The 14,191-nt window shown below is 38.5% G+C and overlaps 1 protein-coding gene across 8 annotated transcripts in view; it reads left to right on the top strand.

The window, feature by feature from the left end:
* The window catches only part of cobl (cordon-bleu WH2 repeat protein), a 95,082-nt gene that overhangs the window by 63,047 nt on the left and 17,844 nt on the right, over positions 1-14,191 (top strand). For all 8 annotated transcript variants that reach the window (XM_058745900.1, XM_058745906.1, XM_058745905.1 and 5 more), the window contains one exon: positions 10,284-10,860. In XM_058745900.1, the coding sequence (XP_058601883.1) occupies positions 10,284-10,860 (577 nt within the window). The remainder of the gene's footprint in view (positions 1-10,283; positions 10,861-14,191) is intronic.

The following is a 14,191-nucleotide window of genomic DNA, read 5'->3' as shown; positions in this document are numbered from 1 at the left end:
GCTTTTTTTATTTGATAGTGGAGAGCAGACAGAAAAGTATTGGGTGGAGAGAGGGAGGCGGGATCAGCAAAGGACAAGAATCGAGACAAGAATTGAACAGTTGTGCTATATGTCGGCGCACTAACCACTAGGCTATCGGCACCGACATTGGTTAACCCTCTGGGGTCTGAGGGTGTTTTGGGGGCCTGGAGAAGTTTTGACATGCTTTTTTCAGTTCCTTATAAACATATAAATGGCTAAAGTCTAATAACACTGTAATCAGCACAAACTGGGCTACAATAATATGTTAGCAGCATTCATGTACATGATTGTGTTTTTGGAGAAAGCAACGTCAGGGCTCGCAAAATCGCTAGCCCGACGTCCCGGGGCTATTTTCCAGTCGGGCTACCAAAATGTATCACTGCCTGCCCGACGGGCTACCTTAAATACAGATCTCCCGCGGGTCCTTAAAAACTCTTAAAGTGAGTTGTATCAAACTTAAGGCCATAAAAAGTTTTAAATACGTTAAATGGTATAAGAAATGTCTTAATTATAATTTCAAGAGGTCTTACAGTTGGGGACGGAAAGACAAGAGTCACGATACAGCTGGATTAAACTTCAAAAGGCAATGATGTCATTGAATAATTATGAGCGCTGCACGTTTAAAGTCAAAACGCTGCGCGGGTGTCTTTATGTGAATGTATCTGAAGGGAACCGACTGTCCTCAGAAACGTGTTGTTGGCATTTTGATTTCATTTTACCTATAATTCCTGATAAAGCAGAGTTTATGAGCGCGGAGCTGCTCTGTGTACAGTGTTTCCGAGGAAACCGCAATATTTCAGCACTCCTAAACCGCCACTTTGTGGCAGAGAATGATTTTGCATTTCCAATAAGCCTTTCTTGCTGTTTATGGTCAGATCAATGCAAATATCAACTTTTTACGCAGCAGTAGAGTTTTTTACACATAGAGTTGTAAATGAGAAAATTGTTTAAATTTTTAGAAGGCATAACTTCTAAGACAGTAATATTTATTAGTTTAAATTAATATAATAATTTATATGCTTGATTTATCCCTTTTCATAAAAATGGTCTATAGCCTGAAACGCTGTTGTATAAGATTTTTGTTTCTGTGAAAACCAACCCCGCTCATACTGTGTTCATTTTACTTGTGCTGCTCTTAAAATGGGTCATAAATTGCCTTAAAAAAAATTTTTTTCAACTCTGCAGATACCCTGTAAATAGTGAAATAAGATTCCTTCCTTCATATTTGTTGATATTTGTGTATTGAAAATATTTTTGATTGACATTTAAACTATGTGATTTTCTATATTTAAAAAAAAAAAAAGGTCTTTTTTTAATTTGGGCTAGTTAAATTAAATTTCAGGCTACGTTTATGCGTGGTTAGTGAAAAACTAAAATTTTGAAGTCACTGAAATGAGGCCATAAAAAACATACAGAACATTTGTTCACAAGACTTTTGAGAACTGGATCTTGTAGTCTAGAGTTTTTGCCTCAAAATGATGTGAAAATCATCTTGTTTACTTGTGCACAGAAAACAATATATTGATTTAAATTATTCTTAGTCACTTTTTGAGTACAAAGGGTCTATGCGAGGAAGCGTGAACTATCCTGGATAATGCTGTGAATCACACCTGGGAATACAAAGGCCCACATAATGAGCTGCATAATGAGCCATACGGTCAGGTGTGTGACTGAGAGGGAAGAGTAACAAGAAAGAATTTGAGGACAAAATAAATGTATATATTTTTGGTTTGTAGTTTATTTAGAATATATTTAGCTATCACGCAAAATAACTTGAGATTCACTTGCGAGTGCAGTTAAACAGTTTATTAGGAACAATCAAAGCTGACTTTCAAAGCTGACTATTTAGCATCATTACTCCAGTCACATGATACTTCAGAAATCATTGTAATATTCTGATTTGCTGCTCAAAAACATTTATTATTATGTTGAAAAGTTGAAAAATGATTTTTATTTTTTTTTATTTTTTGGATGAATAGAAAGTTCAGAAGAGCAGCATCGTTTGTAACATGATAAATGTCTTTATCATCACTTGTGTGCTAAATAAAATTTTAATTTCTATATATACTGACTCCAAGCTTTTGAATGGTATAGTGTATATTGTTACACTTGGAGTAAGACTGGAGTAAAGATGCTGAAAATTTAGCTTTGATCACAGGAATAAAATATATTCAAATAGAAAGCAGTTATTTTAAATAGTAAAAATATTTCACAATATTACTGCTTTAGCAAATACAAATTTATGTATTTTGGATCAAATAAATGCAGGCTTGGTGAGCAGAAGAGAATTCTTTACAAAAACATAACAAAACTTACTGTTCAAAAACTTTTGACTGGAAGTGTGTCATGTTGAAATATATAAATGAACATCACATAGGCTACCTGGCATTTCCATAGTGTGTGTTTATGTGCTCTGAAGGAAAAAAAACAAAAACAAAAAAAACATTTTGAAATTCTGGGTTATTTCTCTCAGCAGATCTTCTTCCATAAACAGAAAGTAGCCGGGATGAACTTTGTTCTTTGTTTAAAAGGACTTTGTTTGTTTACGTGGAGGCGATGTGGGCGTTTACATTCGCGCGCCTCACGTGGATGTTTGAATCTGAAGTGCGATCGGCGTGACCGCATTAGATATAACGAGTTAAAACTGGACATCGTGTTGGTTTCATACGGATTACTTTAAGAGAGAATATTTGTTTTGGACGTGACTTACTTCATTTAAAAGTAGACATTTCAAGCTTTCTATGCATATATTTCTCATGTATTTGAGGTGAGTATTTGCGGAGATTCTTGTTGTTTTATTTACGTGTCCGTGAAGAGAGGTGACCGAGACAGCCGGCAGAGAACGCACCCCGTTTATTTGCTTTATTTTTTAAAAGCACATTGTAGAGGTCAACCGATTCATCGGTTTTGCCGATTAATCGGCACCGATAGTTGATTGCCGCAACTATCGGTTATATGCAAAAATCCATGCCGATAGTTTTTCTGGAGTGGCTGAGAAGGGTCCGCTGGCATTATACAGTACGAGAGCAGCCTCTAGAGGCGGAAATCACTGACAGCCCGTGTTGTTTATTTTGACACGTGACACTGCGCGCTGCACAGAGCGGGAAACTCCAGACTCGCATTTAAATACAGCCGACAGAAAAGCCTGCCGCGGAACAGAGAGGCCATTCACATAGTTTTCTATTAAATTACATTATATTTGTCCCAAATCGTTGTGAATGTACATAATGACTTCACCCTAAGCTATAAATTATGTATTGTACATTTTTCAGCAAAATATTTGTCTTTCTGTGGCTCTAATAAAGTCTGTATGCTTCATATAGAGAGCTGTAATAGATTGCGCTCTTTCTTTCCACTTGCTCTGTTTTTTAAACGCCGAACTTCAAACTCATTTATGCCACATTGTTCATTCTTGAAGTAAACTTATGTCCATTTGGGGATTAAATAAATTGTTTTAGACCGCCACTTGATTTGAACGCAAAACGTCTTGTGTGTGTGTGTGTTACCTCTGAGTTCTTCTAGACGCAGCGCTGCGCTTTTGCCCGGTGTGTGACTTGTGTGTGATTAGGTAATTATCAAGTGTTAAAAAATAGAAGCAAATAAAGTGTGAGTACACATACAATATCCATATGTATGTAATTTTAATGCTATGGCCTTGTGTAGATATTTAAAGATGACCATCTTTAAGCATGACTGTTGAAATTAAATGGTAACACTTAACAATAAGTCCATTCGTAGCATTAATGAAAACTGTAGAAGTATCGTTCCTTGTTAGAGTGTTCATTTCAACATTCACTATTAGCTACTAATAGGCTACATTTTTAAAGTTTCTTCTTTTAACATTAGCAAACTATGAAATAACTTTAATGATCAATATAGTAAATAATATTAATATTTTCATTCATTTACAAAGTATGGTTCAGTACTGTTACTGCTTTTTTTTTTTTAAATAGTAAAGCACTAGCTTTCTTTCAGTATCCATTTTGAAAACTATCGGTTGATTGATCAGTATCGGCCAGTGTGGTCCAACCTAGCTATCGGTGTCGGTAAAATCCACTATCGGTCGACCTCTAACACATTGTTTTGTTGTTATTATGACTATATACAAATAAAAGTAGACCATTTGCAGTTTCAAACGAAACCTTATTCTTTTCTGTACGATCAAAAGTCATGGAGTATTTTTAGCTCTTTTCGCGGTCATAAAGAAAATACGAGACAGACCGCACTGGTGCAGGCTTCGACCCCAGGGGGTTAAGGTTGTTAAAGGCATGAGTTACTCCAAAATTAAAATGCTATCATCATTTACCTACATTCCTTTATGACACGTCAAATCCCTTTTTCCTGAACATGTGATTGCATGTGCATCAGAACAACCTGGAGCACATTGTATCTGCTGCTCTGAGTGCTTTGTAGGGGAAAGTTGAAGCAGCACTCAGTGTTAGGGAGGGAGCAGAGAGATGAATGACCAACCAGCCTGCTGTGAAACATAACCCAGCAGCCCAGTGTGAGTGTGGCAAGACCCTGGCCTTCATAGCCTGTAATTATTAAGCACTCCTTCTGTCCTTTCTCTTCTCTGCTCTACATTAAAACTTTAACATGCCAGAGGAGTGAAATCATACATTGTTCTGCTCCATTGTGGATTAAAGGTCAAAGGTTAAGTGTGTGGTACACACACAGATTAAGAACCCCTTTTAAGTGTACGTTAAATACATTTAAAGACTTCAAGGAAGAAAAGAAATCACATAATGACTTTGAACTTTAACCCAGTGAAAGTAAATCGTCATGTAACGGGGCACAGTGAATTCCACGGCACTATAAAATGAGGCTCCATGAATCATGTGCATACATCATGCAACATACAAGACCAAGCCTAGGCAATCTGTGCACTTTTTGAAACATTTTCTGAGTTAGTATTTGAGGTAGTATAAATCGAAAGAAACAGAATTACAGTGGACATAAATTAAATAACATCTCTGGTTACGTAGGTAACCTTGTTCCCAGAGAGGGGAACAAGATGCTATGTTGTTGAAGACACTTTGTGGAATGCCTTCAGCATGACAGAATCTGAAGCATGTGTGGAACTAGTCCAATCTCGATTGGTGTTGCGTTGTGACCTAACATGTGATGGCGTAAATGGAAGCTACAAAGGTAAGCCACGCTTACTAGTGCCTGTCCTAGTGTAAAGCTTGTCCAGGCACACCTCAGGACGAAAGTCCAGGCTATAAAAGTGAAAAAATGTGTGTGGGGTGCAGGTGGGACTGCAGCATTGCAGTACAACTCCAGATGTAAGGGCATTAGAGGATGCTATGCCTTTAATTGAATGCGCCCTTACCAGCAGAGGCGAAGGCAAACTGCGTGCCTTGTACGCTGTAGAGACTGCCTCAACAATCCACTTACTAATGGTTTGCTTCGAGACAAATAGCTGATAGCTAGTAGCTGGTCTGTCTTCCTCCAATGAGAACCTTTGTACATAGGTCTAGGTCCCTGACAAGGCACATTAAATGTAACCTCTCATAGTCAGCCGAAACTAGCAGTGGCCTGCAGAACCGTAGGCTGTAGACCAGCAGCCCCATGAGACCTGGATCGGCAAGTGTCTCTAAAACACTGCTGATTGATGTTTCACCTCCTGAAACCTCTCAACGACGAAACTAACAGTGTCACCAAAGAGGCCAGAAGGTGACAGTGGTGCATCAAGGAGGAAAGCATTATCCTTCTCCTTGATAACCGAGAGGATCAAACATAGGTGCCTCTCCTGCATCTCCTTGGCGGCCCGGAGAGCCAGGTGTGTGGCCCAACAGAGCTCTTCAGTATAGTCGGATCTGAACTCCTTGCCTTCAGCCAGGTCTTTAAAGGGATAGTTCACCCAAAAATGAAAATTCTGTCATCATTTACTCACCCTCAAGTAGTTCCAAACCTGTATGAATGTCTTGAATGTCTGCTGAACACAAAGGACGATATTCTGAAAAATGTGGGAAACAGAGCAGTTCTGGGGCACCATTTACTTCCATAGTATTTTTTTCCCCCTACTATGGAAGTCAATGGTGCCCCAAAACAGCCTGGTTACAAACTTTCTTCAAAATATCTTCCTTTGTATTTGGCAGAACAAAGAAATTCATACAGGTTTGGAACTATTTGAGGGTAAATGATGACAGAATTATCATTTTTGGGTGAACTATCCCTTTAAGCAGATCGGCCTGGTATACCTGCATAATTGCCAAGCAAGCATGCAGCCTGACCTGCTGCCCACTACGCCATGCCAAACTACATCTACAGTTGTGGGCAGCAGGTCAGGCTGCATGCTTGCATGGCGTAGTGGGCAGCGTCGGTGCCTTCAGTGATGTTGCAACATCAGGTGAGAGATGGGTTGCAAGTGTCTCTTCAACTCGGGGCATCATCATTGGGAAAAAAAGGCAAGCCCCAACATAGCTCTTCGGGAAGCAGTCATCTGGTTTACTCTTTATTTGCGCTTCCTGCTTTTAAGAAGGCCACTCGATCTTTAGTTTCTCGATGGCACGAGTTACAATCTCCAACAGCTCCTCACAAGTGAGGTCTTGAGTCCTCTAAATCCCCCGCCTCAATGCTTTGGACATCCACCTCCTCAGAGCTGAATAGCCCCAGCATCACGCTCTCGCTTAGGGCAGAAGAAGCCACAGAGCAATCTTTCATATCTCTAGTAGGAGCAGCGGAACTGGCCAATGAGGGCCGAAGCCTTTTCGAGCTACTCTGTCAGCTCCATCTGCGATCCCCACAACATCAAACATTGTGGTACCGGCAGGAGCGGAGCGTCCTGAGTGGCAGCAGCTCACATTACACGCATGCAGCTCCCGCGAGAACTACACATGCATGCTCCACTCCTAAACAGTCGATAAACAAATGCATGTCCTTGCTCGTAATGTATCTAGAGCGAGGAGGCAAACACTTCTTAAACTGTCAATCTATATTGCTCGCCATTTCACTTTCACACATGCAAAACTTTAGAGGCGGACAACTTCACACACAACACAAAATGCTTGATGAAGACCAGAAAGAAGCTAACCATGTTTTGTGCCAGCTTACCATTGTAGCCTCTGTGTACACAGTCACGCTACGTCACAACACAACAACAATCGAGATTGGACTAGTTCAATATGTGCTTCAAACACTGTTGCACTGAAGGCATTCCCCAATGTGTTGCCATAGACAAGTGCGACGGGTCAGTGTTTGTATCAGGGTTCGTACGGTCATGAAAAACCTGAAGAAGTCATCAGGAGTCATTTTAAAATAGCAATTTCCAGGCCTGGAAAAGTCATGGAAATGTATTTCAAAAATATTGGTATATTTTTAATATTGGTTAAACAAATTACAGTACTTAAAGGTCCACTGAATTGCCTCGAAACACGCAGCGTTATTCTGTGGTGACGTAATTTCAACTGAAACAGGAAGACAGGGCCCCTTTTTTTAAAATAGCCGATAGTGTTTTGTTTATATCAACCCTCGGCTCATGGCTCGCATGACACAACGCGAAACCAGACCTCATTTGCCCCAATCGAAAGCATGTTCACTATGTGCCATTCACCGTACAGGAAATACTAACACTGTGAACAAGTGACCAATCTCAGCCGCAGCTTCAGCGGCTTATTTATAGTGTTGGGGGCGGGACTCTTCGCAGATTCTAGAGAGCATTTGATTGGTCAGAAGATTTGATGACCTGTAAGCTTTGAATGCTTATATCTTCTAATTGCGAATTTTGTCACTGTTTTGCAGCACACTGGCTTATAGATAACCTTAAGACTAACATATTGATACTAACACCCCAAAAAACTTTAATTTTGATTTCACGGGGAGTTTGATATTCGTCTAACTGCAGCATTACATTTAGATCTGCTTCAAGTTACATTAAATTACTTTTTACGTGAATTTTGCAACATTGAGCATTGTAACCAATCGCACACATTTCTGTTCAGCTTATAAATATAATCACTAATCAGAAATCATACAATATTTTTTTCCATACTATAGAAGTCAGCGGGGAATTCTTCAAAATATCTTAACATTTTCAAATACATTTACAAATATTAACAAATAATGTTTAATATTTACTAAAATATTATGTATTATTATGGATCGTATTATCAAAAGTCAAATGTGTAATATATTTGATATTAAATTTAACTTAACTCAACACAGGACTCTATGCAGGTGGCATCAACCCATCAGTTGATTCAGAAGCGCATGGTCACCATTGTTGTGTTCACAGAAGCAGCATCAATTAAACCCCAACAATTGATTTCAAGTAGCGGTACATGAATAATTACAAAAGAGAGGCACATGTTAAACAAATGCTATAACAGTTGATGTTGACCCATTTCCTTTGTCCTCAACATATAGAGTGGGAATATGTCATTTTGTTCAATGTTTTTTTCACCTCTGACCCACATTTAAGCATGCATGTACCCAGGAACATTCCTCCTAGGCTTGTTTATTTACAGCATAGCTTGTTCTTGTTTCATGGTTCATACATGGAATTGAGTCTGTCAGACTGGCTGCTGCTATCTCAACACGCCAAAGCAAGCTGATTCATGTACAGTACAGCATGTTTTTCTTTAAACAGATAAACTGTACTGTTTGCAGCTATTTGATTCTTAAATACTTGTCTGAATTTGCTTTTGTATGTCCTTACCAACATTTAGCACGGGACAAAGCTGTTTTAACCAATAAGTACAATGCAAACTGATACAGAAACGGCAGAAAATTTATTAAAGGCTGAAAAGGCAGAAAATTACCTTTTAAAGGACAGTGGCTCCTTTTTACTTTGATCTGTACTGCTTTGTCTTTGAAAACTTACATACCACAAGAGTTTATTACATTAGTTTGTCCCCTCAGACATATTTCTGAATTTCACAGAAATTTGATTACATCTGTGTGCTGCAGGGCTGTGATTCACCCTTAATGATGCAAATTTACAGTAAATTAGTAAGCTGAGAGGCCCTTATGCTGTTGTCACACTGGGGAGTTATCACTGTTCAACTTTTATTCTACTATATGTGGTTCTCTGATCGAATATTGCATCCAAAGGAACTTAATTTTACATCTTTGTAAAATATGGCTTGTTAATAGAAGTGGAAAGTGGTGCTTGTTCATGGAAGCATCACTGTTGTTATGGTCCATACTTATGATTTAGGATTTTGTTAAGAAGTGGTGTGTTAATACTTTTCTCATTTACACCTTACACCTAATGGGAAATACTTGGGAAGAAAAGGGAGATATATTTTAAAGTGCTCTCTTTGGGGAGAAACCAGTTTCCAAGTATAACCCATTAAAATAATCCAATAATTTATTGACCACAAACGTTTGAACAGCAATGTATAATCCATTCCCAGACCACCAAAAATTTATGTTTCAGTGATCTGATCACAGTGTGCCCTGGTGTGTGTTTACACCTGGCTTGTAATATGGCCAAGTGTGATATGCTTACATTAAAACAACATAGACACATAGGGCCAGATTTACTAAACAGGGTAAATTAGTGCGAGAGCGCAGTTCCAAAACCTCACCGATGGGCGTGGTAATTTCTGCGCGTGATTTACTGACAACGCGCAAATTAAAGAACACAGAAACAAAATCTTAATTCTATAATGACCAATGCAATATACCAAGCACAGCGTAAATTAGTGTAAGGATATGTTCAGATTCGTATAATGTGTTCTTCTGGCATTCCAAATAAATTAATATGTGTGGAAAAAATGCTCTCCCTTCTACCACGCGCTCACTGTTCTCTGCGGTGTCTCCTCAATTGCAGCCATTTCAAATGCAAAATAGTTAAAGACATGCTTTTTTGGGGCGTTAAATAATGGCGCAAATACCAGTAATTTGACAAGCGCAAACATTGGTAAATCGCATTGTGTGATTAATTTTAATACTCTCCTCCCATAAATTTTGTGTCTGAAAGGGAAACTCCTACAAATGCATATTCAATAAGGTCTGGTGCAAAAATAAGTTTTAGCGCTTTTTCAGAGCTAATTCTTCACTGCACGTCCTTAGTAAATCCTGACAGTACTATTTTATCGCCAAAAGACAGTTCGTGCTGGCGCAACCTGTTAGTAAATCTGGCCCATAGATTGCTTTTACTCAAGTAAGCATTTCCCATGTAAACATGCACATTCTAGTAACCACATACCAGTAAAAAACACTCAGTACTTAGTAACTGCATAGCAACACCCCTGAACCACCCAGAAGTCCTGAATATTCAAACGTTTATATTTGTCCTCTGTCTTCCTCTATAGATAAACCTCAGCTCTCCATCCTCACACAACCATCTTAAGAAGCGGAAGGCTCCAGCACCTCCACCCACACCGTCGCCCGAACCAGTTATTTCCACTTCTGTGCCTACAGCATCTGTGCGGGCTCTCTGCATCCCGGTGCCAGTTGAAAAGACCCTGCTGCCAGCTCCCAGAGCCTCAACTCCTGCCGATGATTCTGATCTGAGCCATAGTATTGAGGATTCAGAGCCGGCCAGGTCCATCTGTAGTAGCTCCAGCAGTGATGTAGCTGCGGGATCCAGCAGCAGTAGTCTAGCTGAAGAACCTGTAACACATCAGGTTCATGTGATAGCTGCATACACCACATATACACCAGAACCTGAACCAGAACCTGAACCTAAACCTGAACCTGAACCTGAACTTAAACCTGAATTTAAACCTGAACTTAAACCTGAACACAAGAAAGAAGCAGCTCCTCAGACTCCAAAAGAACCTCCTCAAGAGCCAGGTCCAAGTTCAGAGGATCAAATGGCAGAAGACCCAGAGCTAGAGATGGAGCTAAAAATGGAAGAGATGGAGAATAACCGTAATAGTGGAATAGGTAATGTATATCTTTTTGTAGCGAAATCCATGAAATGATAACATTTTTTGTTATAAATTGCAGCACAGTAAACATAAACAAGCCACAGTATTAGCCATAACTTTTGCAACGTTGTTACAGCTCTTTATACTGGCAAATTTTCTGTGCTGTGCTGATTTGCTGGCATTTTGACAATGAGTTCCTGTTCAACACATGACTTGTAAAGGAAAAATAATGTTAAATTGGCGCCAGAAGCTGTATGTCTAAAAGCTGAGTTTTACATCAACCCACCATCTCTTTCACTACTTTCCCTCACTAAATCAGTTTAATATTGAATCTGGAGTGAGAGAGGGGAGACAACAGGTAAACAAGACCAGTATATCAAGTTTTCATTTTCAGTTCCAAGCCAACTTTATAACGCATCACTGATTTCTAAAAGCATAAAATATCACCCTCGGCTAAAATGTTCCTGGTAATACACAGTGAACAGTTTCCAATGTACAAATAAAGCTCAAAGTATACTTTGTTTTTATGCATACACTAGGGCGAGAGCATATTGCATATATTAGCATATTGCGCATGTACTGTATGTGGCAGCTCAGATTTTTCTAACCTTGTGTACTCTACACACTCAGGTCACACGTGTGCATTCGTATCAAGTCATGTCACCTTAATTTTAATAGTGCTTTATACATAATGTTTTTATAGTGCTTTATAGAGATTGTTTCAAAGCAGCTTCACAGTATTTATTTTTTTGCACTAATAAGGTGTTCCACAATTTGTCAAGAATGACTCAGGCTGTTGTTTCACTGTTGAAAAAGAAATGGAAGAGATTCAACAACAACAACAATCCAGTTGACCACAACAACAATAGACACCCACACTGACAAGCATGTGTGTGAGGGCCTTAAGAAATAACTTCTGGAGAGAAATAGTGCAGTTAGTCTGTACACATGCACTAAATGTATGTGTAAAAACTTTACTTAAAATAAATTAAACATTAAATTAAAATAAATAAATATATATATATATATATATATATATATATATACAAAATAAAATATAAGAAAATTATAAAAATGACATAAACACAAAACATACTAAAACTTTTACTTTACAACCCGAACTCCGGAAATGTTGGGACGTTTTTTTAAATATGAATAAAATGAAAACTAAAATACTTTCAAATCAGATGAGCCAATATTTTATTCACAATAGAACATAGAGAACATAACACATGTTTAAAAGGAGAAATTCTACACTTTTATCCACTAAATGAGCTCATTTCAAATTTGATGCTTGCTACAGGTCTCAAAAAAGTTGGCAAAGGGGCAACAAAAGGCTGAAAAAGCAAGACATTTTGAAAAGATTCAGTTGGGAGAACATCTAGCAACTAATTAAGTTAATTGACATCAGGTCCGTAACAAGATTAGCTATAAAAGAGATGTCTCTCAGAAGTAAAGATGGGCAGAGGCTCTCCAATCTGTGAAAGAGTTCATAAAACGATTGTGGAATACTTTAAAAACAATGTTCCTCAACTTCAAATTGCAAAGGCTTTGAAAATCTCATCATCTACAGTGCATAACATCATCAAAAGATTCAGAGAAACTGGAGAAATCTCTGTGCGTAAGGGACAAGGCCGAAGACCTTTGTTGGATGCCCGTGGTCTTCGGGCCCTCAGACGACACTGCATCACTCATCGGCATGATTCTGTCATTGACATTACTAAATGGGCCCAGGAATACTTCCAGAAACCACTGTCGGTAAACACAATCTGCCATGCCATCTGCAGATGCCAACTAAAGCTCTATCATGCAAAAAGGAAGCCATATGTGAACATGGTCCAGAAGCGTCATCGTGTCCTGTGGGCCAAGGCTCATTTAAAATAGACTGTTTCAAAGTGGAAAAGTGTTCTATGGTCAGATGAGTCCAAATTTGATATTCTTGTTGGAAATCATGGACGCCGTGTCCTCCGGGCTAAAGAGGATGGAGACCTTCCAGCGTGTCATCAGCATAAAGGTCAAAAGCCAGCATCTCTGATGGTATGGGGGTGCATAAGTGTAGACGGTATGGGCAGCTTGCATGTTTTGGAAGGCACTATGATTGCTGAAAGGTATGTAAATGTTTTAGAGCAACATTGTCCGAACACTGTCCGAACATTTCCGGAATTCGGGTTGTAAAATGAAAACATAAATCAGGAAATATAATAATAAAAAATTCAAAATCCCGAAAATACTAATCAAAAACTACAATAGTATCTCAGTGATATTAAAATAACTCAGGCAGTGACATGACCAACCCATGTTCTTCAGTTTATCACTCACTGTTTTCACCTGTTATCTGCTCTTTCCAGAACAAAGAGAGGTTTACACAGAAGTATTATGGTTATTTGGAATAAAGAAACCTTTTCCTGAAACATCACCTTTAAAGTAATTGATTCCACCCTTAATTAGGAAGAGGTGTAATCAAAGATGACAGCAGGTGAGGACACACCTGTTTTTCATGTGCCAGGAGAGGCACCATTTCAATACTCTGTCAACTCTTCTGAACATTTCAATTAATAAGAGATGAAACCCAAAGCTTTGATCTACACTGCTGTTTTTTTTTTTTTTTTTTGGATGGGGTGAACTACAGAGAGCAGAGCTTTTCAATGTAGAACAGTATATAGATGGCTCTGTTTCTGCATGCTGGGAAAAATAAAAAAGAACAAGCCAAACACTTTTAACATTAAAGAACTGTGCTTTTGGAAAACTCTTACCAAGCATTGTTCGCATACTTTGATAAAATCGACAAAATTTCAGTGTAAAAGCTAAAAGGAGAATAGAGAGGGTGTGAGATGCCATTTATTGATCTCAGTGTGCTCACTGTCTCCTCAGAAGCCAGTTATGGGAATAAGATTTATCTGCACCTGTGAAAGAGGACCTGGTGATGAGAAAGCTAGTATAAATATAGAACTGTTCTAAGTCCAGAAGATGATACAGGTCAAACTCTATGATGGATCAATATGTAATACATACTGTATCTGTTAGCTGAGGTCTCAGCTTTTCACACTCCTAGGTTATCTTGTTGCATGTTTCAAACTGCTCATATTTTACCCATGGTTAGTAATAAATCTTGGCTGGTCAGGTTTCCAATTTTGAATTTTTTGACATTTATACCATCATAAATTTGCATATTCATGAGGATAATAACATTGATTGGACAATAACAGCACGCAACAGCCTATTTTAATGATGGCTTTTCTATCTGTCAATATGAACTTTTCTTTTTCCTCCATATACTGTAGGTATTTCACCTTTTTACCAGTACTGCAGATATTGCAAAAAAACAAAACAAAACAAAACAAAGAATA

This window comes from Onychostoma macrolepis, chromosome 16 (genome assembly GCF_012432095.1).
Source record: "Onychostoma macrolepis isolate SWU-2019 chromosome 16, ASM1243209v1, whole genome shotgun sequence".
NCBI classification, from domain to species: Eukaryota; Metazoa; Chordata; class Actinopteri; order Cypriniformes; family Cyprinidae; genus Onychostoma; species Onychostoma macrolepis.
The sequence above is the reverse complement of the archived record's forward strand: the minus strand, read 5'-3'. Positions and strand labels throughout refer to the sequence as shown.